At 34.7% G+C, this 13,333-nt stretch overlaps 1 protein-coding gene across 1 annotated transcript in view; it reads right to left on the reverse strand.

Moving 5' to 3' along the window:
• The window catches only part of AGBL4 (AGBL carboxypeptidase 4), a 1,601,862-nt gene that overhangs the window by 1,400,846 nt on the left and 187,683 nt on the right, over positions 1-13,333 (reverse strand). The window contains exon 2 of the mRNA XM_045064492.1: positions 6,677-6,799. Coding sequence (XP_044920427.1) covers positions 6,677-6,799 — 123 coding nt within the window. The remainder of the gene's footprint in view (positions 1-6,676; positions 6,800-13,333) is intronic.

A 13,333-nucleotide genomic window follows, 5' to 3' on the forward strand; every position in this document is an offset into this window, starting at 1 on the left:
GGGGGGGGTATCAAGACAAAGTTCTTTCTACCTGCCTTTCAATCTCCTGCTAGAATTTCCTATTAGCCAAACCTAGCCAGAATCCAGATAACAAGGGAGCATGGGAAGTTCAATTTTCACGGGGTTGGCACCTGCGATAAGAAGAATGGGCAAAGAATGAGAAATGAAACAAACTACAAATAGGTGGCCTGCACAAAATATCCTCATACCTTCAAAAGGCAAGTCTATCTGAAAGCTGTATGACAACCCAGAATTTGTATGGACTTTTCAATACTGCAGTATAGTATCAAAACACAAGTATTTTATGGAGAATAAGACAAAAAAATACACAACATTCTAGTTTTACTAATATAATTTTAAAAATTTTGTTTGTAAATGGAAATCAATAATAATAGAAAATTTTAAACATTCTAATTGAAAATGTATCATTTGGCTATCACTTGAAAAGGCATTTATGTCTTAGATTTTAAACTAATACATACATATAATCATTCAAATAGTAACTTTAATCTTTACTGAAAAGAGGAGGGCTATAAATGGACTCAATAAACCATATTTAATCAAGTGATGTGTCCCCTTTTATGAAGTTATTTTACTACTAAAGCATAGAGGGTTTTTTATATGTACTCAAAGTCCCCTTCAAAGCATTGTCTCATATAATTTAAAAAGAACAGGTGAAAAGATGTGTAAATACAATTTTATTAAACATACTTCATTCTTTTGCAACTGTTTTTTCAGAAGTCCTTAGGTTCAGTAATGTTACTATAGGAAATGTCATCATTCTTAGAGGAAATCTATTTGGGAATGAAATGTTTCACTTCTTCCTCAAAAAGAAGACAAACAAATAAGAGAAAAATATAGATATAGATACATAACGATACATGTATGTAGAAATAATTCAGTAAAGAGGTCAGAAATTTAAAAAACAACTGAAAACCTTATAATAACAGAAGTTCAGGTTTCTTTCGATTATGAATCAGAAACAAATAACAAAATAAAATTATTCAGATACAGTTGCATAGCTGCCAGTATCTCTCCAACAGAATTTCTAGACATAGTGAAACACTTCATATTACATAACCATGCTGTTTTCTCCAAAATGTGTTAATTTTTTTCTCTAAGATACATAATGGCCTAGTAAGGTGGCACGTCTGTCCAGCAAGCATGAATTACCCAGAGTATCTCTCTTTTCAGATCCCTATCTAAACGTACAACCTTACATAAGTCCTTGTCTCAGGGTATGATTCTGGGGGGAACCCAATCTAAGGTTTGTATTTTGTAGGGTTGTTCTAAGGATTGGTAATGACACATATAAATATACCACAAAAAGGCCTGGCACATTTTAGACTCTTGAAATGATATTATATATGTGCCAGAATTATTACCTGAAATTGATAGGCATATATTGTACGGTCTCTTTTATATATTATCCTAATTTGCAGAATAGTTCTGCAATACAGATATTTGTTTTACTAATTTTACAGATGAGTAAAAGTTAATATATGAAACCAGGTCTGTCTGAAACCAAAACCTGTGGTTTTGGCATTATACTATACTGCTATTTAAAAAAAATTTAGTTAACATAGGCCTTCCAATTCAAGCACACTGTCACAAATAGGAAGATTCTTTAATAGCTGAATGATATTCCTGTGTGTGTGTGTGTGTGTGTGTGACCACTCATATATAGAGGGACATTTTTGTTGTTTTGATATCTTGGCTATTTTGAACAATGCTGCAGTAAAATCAATTTCACAGAAACAAGAAATAGAAAGGTGGTTACCGGAGGTTAGGGGGAAGGGGAAATGGGGTGATATAACTGAAAAGGTACAAATTTTCAGTTATATGAATAAGTTTTGAGGATCTAATGTATGTACACCATGGTGACTATCATTATTAATATAGCATGGTATACTTGAAAGTTCATAAAAGTAGATCTTAAGGATTTTTACCATGCAGAAAAGTTAACTATGGTAATTATATGAGGTGATGGATGTGTTAATTATCTTAATCTTAGTAATTACTCTATATTACATATATATATTTGATAATACATATGAGATAGATAGATAGATATATCAGACCATCATATTGGACACATTAAGTATATACAATTATATTTGTTAACCTTCCTCAAAAAATTAAAAAGAAAAACTATATCAACCATTTGGATATCTAAAAAAAAAAAGTGAGATATTAGACTAAAACCCACAATTTCTATTGTAGTCATGGCACATTTTCATACTGTGCCAAGAATAAAAACTATTTCCTTTCAAAAGGAAATAAAACATTAATTTTCAAAGATTATACAAATAAATGTAGTAAAATTCCATTAGAGAAATTAAAAATTTAAAAATTTAAGTTTTAAGTTTTTATTTCTATCATTTTGAAATGGTATATAAACAACTGAACCTTTTTCATGTCATAGTAATTTAAATATCATATTAAGTCTCTGAGGCTAACTAATTTGTAGTGTAAATTATATTGCTCTTCTCATATTCAATATACATACACACACTCATATCAATCAAAAACATTAATCATATTATATATGATGGCAACCAAACATAGAATTTATTTGGATGGCTTATTTTAAACCAATTAGATAATTTTTTATTTCTTATCAAAAAACTTTATTATCTTATCTTACTATATATCTATATATTCCTATATAACTTATTACTTAATGAGAAGTTTTCAACAATATATCTATTATTCATATGTCATAAACTGACCTATAATAAGATAATATGTGTATATAATAGAAGTATGGCCTTTGGAACCAGGAAAGGCCCAGATTCAAATTCAGCTACACCTCTGTCAGTCATGCAATTCAAGGGAGATAACTTTACATCTATGAGCATTAGTTTCCTCACCTACAAAGAGAGATTTAGTACCTCAGAAGGTTTCTCTATTAAATGAAGTAACCTATGTATATCATTTATCATAGTGTTCTATGAGTAATAAATAATTGATATTTTAATTGTTTTTTCTTCTTAATGTTCTTACTGCTATTAATGTTAAGTTATTCGGTTTTGTTTTGTTTTTTATTTTCAGCGAAACAGTATTCATTGTTTTTTGCACCACACCCAGTGCTCCATGCAATCTGTGCCCTCTCTAATACCCACCACCTGGTTCCCCCAACCTCCCATCCCCGACCCCTTCAAACCCTCAGGTTGTTTTTCATAGTCCATAGTCTCTCATGGTTCATCTCCCCTTCCAATTTTCCTCAACTCCCTTCTCCTCTCTAACTCCCCTTGTCCTCATGCTATTTGTTATGCTCCACAAATCAGTGAAACCATATGATAATTGACTCTCTCTGCTTGATTTATTTCACTCAGCATAATGTTTTTATCTAAATGTAAAAATATTTTATTTATCTTAAAATCTCACTTTATGAAAACCATTTTTTCACTATCTATCCTCCCTCACTTATTATTCGTTTATTGAGCTCCTTGATATATGACTGATAGTACAGTAGGCACTAGAGAACCAAATAAGAAATCACCCCTGATTTCAAGGTTTCAGTGAAAAGGAAAAGAAAGAAATATAATAAAAGGTTAGCATATAAGAGCATAAGAGGTGTCTGTAAATATAAAGGCAGAGACAGCCATATTTGCCAGAGAGGTACTGTTTCTTGGAAGAAGAATACTGGAGTGTGTCTGAATTAACACTTCACCAGGAAGAGAAAAGGATCTAGGTCACAAAGAAAACAGTATATACAAACATGGAAGCTTGAGAAAAGTTGGTAGACTGGGGACATCAAGCAATTAATTATTTGTGAGAGCTAGAAAAGAGTTAATTTCTCCCTACTTCATTCAAAAAATAAATACACTATTAATTTAGTGCTTAATTTCATAAGCACTCTGCTTGGTTGGGAGAACAGAGATTAAGAAGATACAGATTCTGTCCTGAAGCAGGTTAAGTGTAGTAGAAAAGGACAATCATGAAAAGTGTCAGGTGTCTACAGAAGGATAAAATTAGGGTGGTCTTGCTGTTTTTCCAAGGAAAATATTACTGACACATATCAGGGTACTGAAAAAACAGACCAGGGACTCACTAGAGAGTTCATGTTTGACCTGCAGAACTCATTTCTCATGAGAAAAACAGATTAGCCACCAGTTCAGGACCAAGCAATATACAAAGCACTGTATATATTCTACAACTTAGAAAGAAAAAAAATTCTTATGGGGGCCTAACTTAAGGCAATATACTCCATCCACATGAAACAATACTTCCCAATCATTGACTCTCTTAACCACCCTACTCTTCTCTAAGTTTGGATGCACCTACAAAATCCTGTTCAACACATTGGGCAGCCACAGTAAGTAGTTCAGAGTCAGCATATAAGAGAATATCCCTCTGATTTCCCTGTTTTAAATAATCTAAAATAAATCCCTGAATTTAAATTAGATCAGATGAAAACAGCATATGTTAAACTAATAGTTTCAAGTGCCAACTAAATTTCTTTCACAATGCCCTTTAGCATTTTGCCCTCAGTCCACAATGAAGGATGTTACAAAATACACTCCTATAAAATATATTGTTATAAATACCATAGGGATATTTTTGGGGATACTATTCATCACCTTTCAGTGTCTGCTTTAGAAAACCCAATAGAATCTCAATATTTGGTTTATTTTTATCTCCTGGCCATTGTTTTTCTCTTGGCACTGGCTACTCGCAGTTAAATCTATTACCTACCTATAGCAAATTTATGAGAACTCATAGCATGCATTTTAGGTACTCATTTTACTATTATTTTGTATATATTTTGGTAAGATGTTTTAACTTTTTAAACAATGAAATACACATTTTTTTCTTTAAGATGAAGGATAGGCATCATTCCCCATTAAATGATGAGGAAACTATGGCCCAGTTTTCAAGTAAGGATTTAAAATTTAGCTTGACTCCAAAGGGTGTCCACTTAGGCGCTCTACTATTACTGCAATATTTATGCACTACTAGGACAGATACAATTGATAGAAACCAACTGCTCATACACTGTTGGTTAATATGGATTATTAATTTGGATACTATGCGGTCAAATTGGGTAATTTCTTCTACTGAGATTTTCAGTAAAGGATGGAAAAAGATAACTAGGGTTAAGAAAAATAGGATCTAAGAAAGAAATCTGTATTATTTCAGACTATAGGTGAACCAAAACAACATATAATCTTTAAAAGAATAATTCCAAACTTTATAGAGTTATTATTATTATTAAAAGAGCCTTCCTCCTTTAACTGAGGTTAAAAAGAATTCAAAAGATATTTTCTAGACAACAAATACATCCCAGAAAAGGCAATAATGCAAAATTCAAGAAAAGTACAAGAAATTGTTCTTAATTATGTGGACAGTGTTCAGATCTGAATGGAAGAACAATGCTATCTATACTACTAATTATGGGTTGAATTATGTGCCCCCAAAATGCATATTAAAGTCGTAACACCCAATACCTCAGGATGTGACTCTACTCGGAAACAGCATCTCTACAAAAATCAAGTTAAAATGTGGTCATTAGAGTGGCCCCTGATCCAATATGACTGGCAGCCTCATAAAGAGGGAATATTTAGAGAAAGGCATGCATTCAGGGAGAATTCCAAGTGAAGATGAAGGCAGGGATCAGAGCGATGATTCTATAAACCAAAGAATACCAAAAACTGCTAGCAAATCACTAGAAGCTAGACAAAAGACATGGATTATATTATTCACAACCCTTAGAAAGATCCAACCCTACTGACACCTTGATCTAAAATTTTCAGAACTATGAGGTAATGAATTTCTGTTGTTTAAGCCACACAGTTGGTGGTACTTTGTTATGATAGTCCTGTAAACCAGGAGCAAAATCTTACATAAACAAGATTTCAATTGTTGATAAACAACCAATGTTCTTAGGGTTCGGAGAAGTGTCACATAATTGACACTCCATGTCCCTCCAGCCAATGACAAACACACGCATAATGTATGCACACATACATTATGAAAACCAAAAATAATTAACAATTATTTATAAAACAAAATTGTATTTGCCTCCTTCATTAAAATTTTCAACATATTCTGAATATGTACAATATGCCATTCAGAGTATAAGGTTCGGGGCACAAAAAAGTTAACAAGATCCAATCTCTACTGGATGGGAATTTGTAATCAAGTTTCAATCTTCCCATTCAGAATACTCAGTTTCAATCTTCCCATTCAGAATACTCACAGCACTTGATGATTGTGATGCAATATTACTTTTGCTGTTTGGTTTGTGTCCAACTGAATCTGTTCCCTAATAATATCTTCATAGAAGACCTCCTCTCTGACAAGGACTAAGTTCTGTGAGCATGTCACATAGATACAGGTACATGATAAACATTCAATAATTAATGATTTATCAAAAAGTCAAATTATATCTGTTTTATCCCAAAAGAAATAATATCTGAAAAGTCATTTTATAAAATATGAATGCTCATTAGTATTACCATTATACCATTAATCACTTATAGCAATAAAAACATAGCATTTCATTTTCAAGTATTTCCAATTTAATTCTTTAAAAAGTGATTTTTCCCCTGACAACTTATTCCATTATGATGAAATATTAAATGGGTGGAATCACACCAAATGAACAGATGAATTGGATTTTGAAACAATCTAAGACAAATTCAAAAGCAATGGTCTTTAATATACTCACCACTTTCAAAGCAAGCATCAAAGATAAGATGTCCTTTCTTGGGCTGTCCACAGTATCCAGACGGAAGCACCATACATTTGCTCACATTCCCTCCAATGGCATCATCATTTCCCACATCATTGCCTATTAAAAAAAAAAAAAAAGGCTCATGTTTAACAGAAATCAAAATACATTTAAGAATATAAATCCAATGAGATTTTTATTATTATTTTCCCCCCTCCCATCATTTAGTGCTTATCAAACAGTAAGAAATTAACTATATAATGTTGTAGAGTAGAAACAATATACATTTTGAAATCAGAAACGTAAGGTCTGAAATCTCACCTCTAATAAATATTACTTCTGTGACACAAAGTAATCAACTTATCCCTTTAAGCCTCAGTTTTTCCCATCCATTGTTAAGGAATGGTAAATGAAAATACCTAGCATGACTACTAAAATCCAAAAGATCTCCATTAAATTGCACCAAGAAAACAAAGAGGCTACCCACGGAATGGGAGAAGATATTTGCAAATGACAGTACAGATAAAAGGTTGATATCCAGGATCTATAATGAACTCCTCAAACTCAACACACACAAAACAGACAATCATATCAAAAAATGGGCAGAAGATATGGACAGACACTTCTCCAATAAAGACATACAAATGGCTATCAGACACATGAAAAAATGTTCATCATCACTAGCCATCAGGGAGATTCAAATTAAAACTACATTGAGATATCACCTTACACCAGTTAGAATGGCCAAAATTAGCAAGACAGGAAACAACATGTGTTGGAGGGGATGTGGAGAAAGGGGAACCCTCTTCCACTGTTGGTGGGAATGCAAGTTGGTGCAGCCTCTTTGGAGAACAGTGTGGAGATTCCTCAAGAAATTAAAAATAGAACTTCCCTATGACCCTGCCATTGCACTCCTGGGTATTTACCCCAAAGATACAGATGTAGTGAAAAGAAGGGCCATCTGTACTCCAATGTTTATAGCAGCAATGGCCACGGTCGCCAAACTGTGGAAAGAACCAAGATGCCCTTCAACAGATGAATGGATAAGGAAGATGTGGTCCATATACACTATGGAGTATTATGCCTCCATCAGAAAGGATGAATACCCAACTTTTGTAGCAACATGGACGAGACTAGAAGAGATTATGCTGAGTGAAATAAGTCAAGCAGAGAGAGTCAATTATCATATGGTTTCACTTATTTGTGGAGCATAACAAAAAGCATGGAGACATGGAGAGTTGGAGAGAAGGGGGTTGGGGTAAATTGGAAGGGGAGGTGAATCATGAGAGACTATGGACTCTGAAAAACAATCTGAGGGGTTTGAAGTGGCAGGGGGGTAGGAGGTCAGGGTACCAGGTGGTGGGTATTATAGAGGACATGGATTGCATTGAGCACTGGGTGTGGTGAAAAAATAATGATACTGTTATGCTGAAAATAAATAAATGAAAAAAAAAAAGAAATTCACAAAGAAAAAAAAAAACTGCACCAAGTACTTAATAAGTAGTTAATACACTTAAACTCTCATAAATGTTCACTTAGGGCAGCCTGGGTGGCTCAGTTAAACATCTGCCTTCTGCTCAGGTCATGATCCCAGGGTACTGGGATCAAGTACCACGCCAAGGTCCCTGTTCATGGGGAGTCTACTTGTCCCTCATCCTTCGCCTCCTCCCAACCTTGTACACGCTCGCTTGCTCTCTCTCGCACGTGCCTGCTCACTCTCTCAAATAAGTCTTTTAAAAAAGGAACCGTTTAATTACTTTAATTCAAATAAAACAATAATTCTATAACTAGCATTATAATTTCCTAATGTTCCACAACCAGAAATAATTTGAGAACTACTGAATTAACATATAAGTTATATTATACTGTTGGTGGGAATCCAAGCTGGTACAGCTACTCTGGAAAACAGTATGGTGGTTCTCAGAAAGTTACAAATAGAGCTACTCTATGAACCAGCAGTTGCACTACTAGGTGTTTACCCCAAAGATATAAATGTAGTGATCCGAAGAGGAACCTGAACTTCAATGTTCATAGCAGTAATGTCCACAATAGTCAAACTATAGAAAGAGCCAAGATGTCCATCGAAAAATGAATGGATAAAGAAGGTGTTATATATATCTATATCTCTATACAAACACACACACACACACACACACACACACATATACACACACATGGAATATTACTCAGCCATCAGAAAGGATGAATACTTACCATTTACATTAATGTGGATGGAACTGGATGGTAATATGCTGAGTGAAATAAGCCAATCAGAGAAAGACAATTATCATATGGCTTCACTCATATGTGGAATACAAGAAAGAGTGCAAGGAATCATAGGGGAAGGGAGGGAAACTGAATGGGAAGTCATCAGAGAGGAAGAAAAACCGTAAGAGACTTTTTTTTTTTAAGATTTTGTTTATTTATTTCACAGAGAGATATCACAAGTAGATAGAGAGGCAGGCAGAGAGAGAGAGGGGGGAAGCAGGCTCCCTGCTGAGCAGAGAGCCTGATGTGGGGCTCGATCCCAGGACACTGAGATCATGACCTGAGCTGAAAGCAGAGGCTTTAACCCACTGAGCCACCCAGGCACCCCGTAAGAGACTCTTAACTATAGGAAACAAACTGAGGGATGCTGAAGGGGAGATGGGTCGAGGGATGGGGTATTTGGGTGATGGGCATTAAGGAAGTCACATGATGTGAGAAGAAGTGGGTATTATAGGAAACTGATAAATTACTGAACACTATATCTGAAACTAATAATGTACTGTATGTTGGCTAATTGAATTTAAATTTTAAAAAATAAGTTACACTTTTTAATAGGAACTTTAATTTTTTTTTTAATTTTATAAGTTTCACTTCTAGGTGGATGTAGAAAGTTGAAAAAAATCATAGCTTCCACCTTAGTAAGATAATCCCAAAAAGGAACAAAATCATAACTTACAAAAATCTATTGGAAAATGGAGGTTGCAGGGCAACAATAATCTGATATCCAAGGAAAGTCAGGCCAACCAAAAGCACTTTATGGTAGAGCACAAGAGGAAGAAAGGCCAGGTGCCATACAAATGGTAGAATGAAGCTAAATTTTTTTTTAACTGTCAAAAGCCAAGTACAGGAAATAGAGTATAGACCCTCTAAGCATCATAGACATAAAGGGAATTCACACCCACTGCCATACTCTTCTATATATGCCTCCATCACGTTAGGAGCAGGGCAGAAAACTAGAAAATGCCTTTCACTGTAATGCAGGAATGGAGAAGGGGATAGCCTTTTGTTATAGAAAAGGCATGAAGCCCTATCAATATCATTTTCCTTTATGGAGAAGAAAAAGACAAGCCACTGGGGGACAAGTAGCAAACCTTAAAACCCCACTACACAAATAAGAGACTCCAAACAGAAGGAAGAACAGAAAAAAAAAAAAATATATATATATATATATCCTCTATATCTGGAGGAGGGGAAGAAAAAAACTGTCTCACACAAGACCCAACAATGATTCAAGGCAGAGAGGAAAGAGAGAAGACAGATGGTATCATTGAAAAAACTCTACCCCAAGACCACAGCATATAGGACCTGCCTAAGGTTAGGTCCTGGTCTTCAACTAGACCAAGACAACAGAAATACTCTTGTTCCCTCAATACTAAGATAGCAAGCACTAAAAAACAACTGTCATCTACTGCTAGGGATAAGACAAAAGCATGGAAATAAACCCTGTCTGTGGAAGGAGTACCCAGCAAAGGACAAAAGTTTAGGGTGGAGCAGATGAATGAGGGAAAACTCTCAATCACTCTAGACCTTTCCCTTATGAATAAGGTAACCCTAAAGACTCCACAAAAATTACTAGAACTGATGAATGAATTCAGGGAGGTCACAGGATACAAATCAATATACAGAAACCTGTTGCATTTCTATATAAAACTGATAAAGTAGCAGAAAAAGAAATTAAGAAAACAACCTGATTTTACAATTATACCAAAAGTAATAATATACCTAGTAATAAAACTAACCAAGGAGGTTTAAGACCTGTACTGTGAAAACTATAAAACACTGATGAAAAAATTAAAGATGATACATATAAATGGAAAGATAGTCCACGCTCATGGGTTGGAAAAACAAGTATTGTCAAAATGCCTATACTACCCAAAGCTATCTACTGATTTAATGCAATCCCTACCAAAACACCAACAACATTTTTCACAGAAATAGAACAAATAAGTCTAAAATTTGTATGAAACCACCAAACACCCTGACAACCATGTTTATAGCAGCAATGGCCATGGTTGTCAAACTATGGAAAGCAATCTTGAAAAAGGAAAACAAAACTACAAGTATCACAATCCCAGATTTCAAGATATACTGCAAAGGCTGTAGTAATCAAAACAGTATGGTACCAGCACAAAAACAGATACATAGATCAAGAGAACAGAATAAAGAGCCCAGATATAAATCCATGATTATTTGGTCAGTTAATCTTTGACAAAGGAGGCAAGAATATGCAATGGGAAACCGAAGTCTCTTCAAAAAAGGGTGTTAAAAAAACTGGGCAGCTATATATAAAAGAATGAAATTGGACCACTTTCTTACACCATACACAAAAATAAACTTAAAATGGACTTAGGACCTAAATGTGAGATTTGAAACCATAAAAAATCCTAGAGGAGAGCACAGGCAGCAATTTCTCTGACATTAGCCACAACAACATTTCTCTAGATACGTCTCCTCAGGGAAGAGAAATAAAAGCCAAAACAGGGCACCTTGGTGGCTCAGTGGGTTAAACCTCTGCCTTCAGCTCAGATCATGATCTCAGGGCCCTGGGATTGAGACTTCCGGCTCTCTGCTCAGCAGGGAGAATGTTTACCACCCCCCCCCCGCCTGCCTCTCTGCATACTTGTGATCTCTCTCTCTCTCTCTCTCTGTCAAATAAATAAATAAAATCTTAAAAAAAAAAAAAAAGCCAAAGCAAACCTTTGGGACTACATCAAAATAAAAAGCTTCTATACAGCAAAGGAAAATACCAACAAAACTAATAGCATACTGAATGGGTAAAGATATTGGCAAATAACATATATGATAAAGGGTTAATATCCAATATATATAAAGAACTTATAGAACACCACCCAAAAAACAATCCAATTTGAAAATGGGCACAAGACATGGACAGACATTTCTCCACCACCAGACATGTGAAAAGATAGCCCAACATCACTCATCATCAGTAAAATGCAAATCAAAACTGCAATGAAGTATCATCTAACACCTGTCATAATGGTTAATTCAAAAACACAAGAAACAAGTGTTCACAAGAATGTGGAGAAAAAGGAACCATCATGCACTATTGGTAAGAATACAAACTGGTATGGCCACTATGGAAAACAGTATGGAAGTTCCTCAAAAATTAAAAATAGAACTACCATGTGATCTGGTAATTACTCTACTGGGTACACTTCCCCAAAGAATACAAAACACTAATTCAAAAAGATATGTACATTCCTATGTTTATTGCCACATAATTTACAATAGCCAAATTACAGAAGCAACCCAAGACTCCATCAACAAATGAATGGATAAAAAGCATTTCATATATAGATATAATAGAATCTTACTCAGCCATAAAAAAGAATTAAATCTTACCATTTCCAACAACATAGATGGATCTAGAATATATAATGCTAAACAAAGTAAGTCAAGAAAGACAAATACCATATAATTTCACATACATGTGGAATTTCAGAAACAGAACAAATAAATAAAAGAAAAAAGAGGCAAAAGAACAGACTCTTAAATACAGAGAACAAAAGGATGATTACCAGAGGGGAGGAAGGTGAGGGGATGGTTGAAACAGGTGAAAGGGATTAAGCGTACCCGTACTATGATGATGAGCACTGAGTAATGTATAGAATTATTGAATCAATATATTGTATACCTGAAACTAATATAATACTACACATTAATTATATTGGAATTCAATTTTTTTAATTTTTTTAATTTTTTAATTTTAAAAACAAAGAAATAAATAAATTATTAAAGTAACTAAAGAAGAATTTGAAGCCAGTGATAAACTCAAGATAACCATAAAAACAAACTTAACCCAGCTTAACTCATGACTAAATTGACATAAGCCCTCACACAGCCAGGAGAAGAGGTATATCCATTTCCAGTGACAAATGGTATCTCTTTTATTTTTTAGGATTTTATTTATTTGACAGACAGAGATCACAAGTAGGCAGAGAGGCAGGCAGAGAGCGGGGAGGAAGCAGGCCCCCCGATGAGCAGAGAGCCTGATGCAGGGCTTGATCCCAGGACCCTGAGATCATGATCTGAGCCAAAGGCAGTCGCTGAAATCACTGAGCCACCAAGACACCGAAAAATAGTATTTCTATCACTGCCTACTGTTCTATACTAGGAGTCAAGTATACAACACAAAATTGAGGAACTTACAAAAAAAAAATCAAGAAAAGACAACCTACTGTCAAGAGCAATTAATTGAAGTAGATTCAGAAAAGACTAAACTATGAATTAAAATAACTAAGACTGGGACACCTGGGTGGCTCAGCTGGTTGAATGCACAATTCTTGATTTCAGCTCAGGTCATGATCTCAGGTTCATGAGATAGAACCCACATGGGGCTCCAAGCTGGGTATGGAGCCTACTTGG

This window comes from Mustela putorius, unplaced genomic scaffold (assembly GCF_011764305.1).
Source record: "Mustela putorius furo isolate JIRA1106 unplaced genomic scaffold, ASM1176430v1.1 tig00003853_pilon_pilon_pilon, whole genome shotgun sequence".
NCBI lineage: Eukaryota > Metazoa > Chordata > Mammalia > Carnivora > Mustelidae > Mustela > Mustela putorius.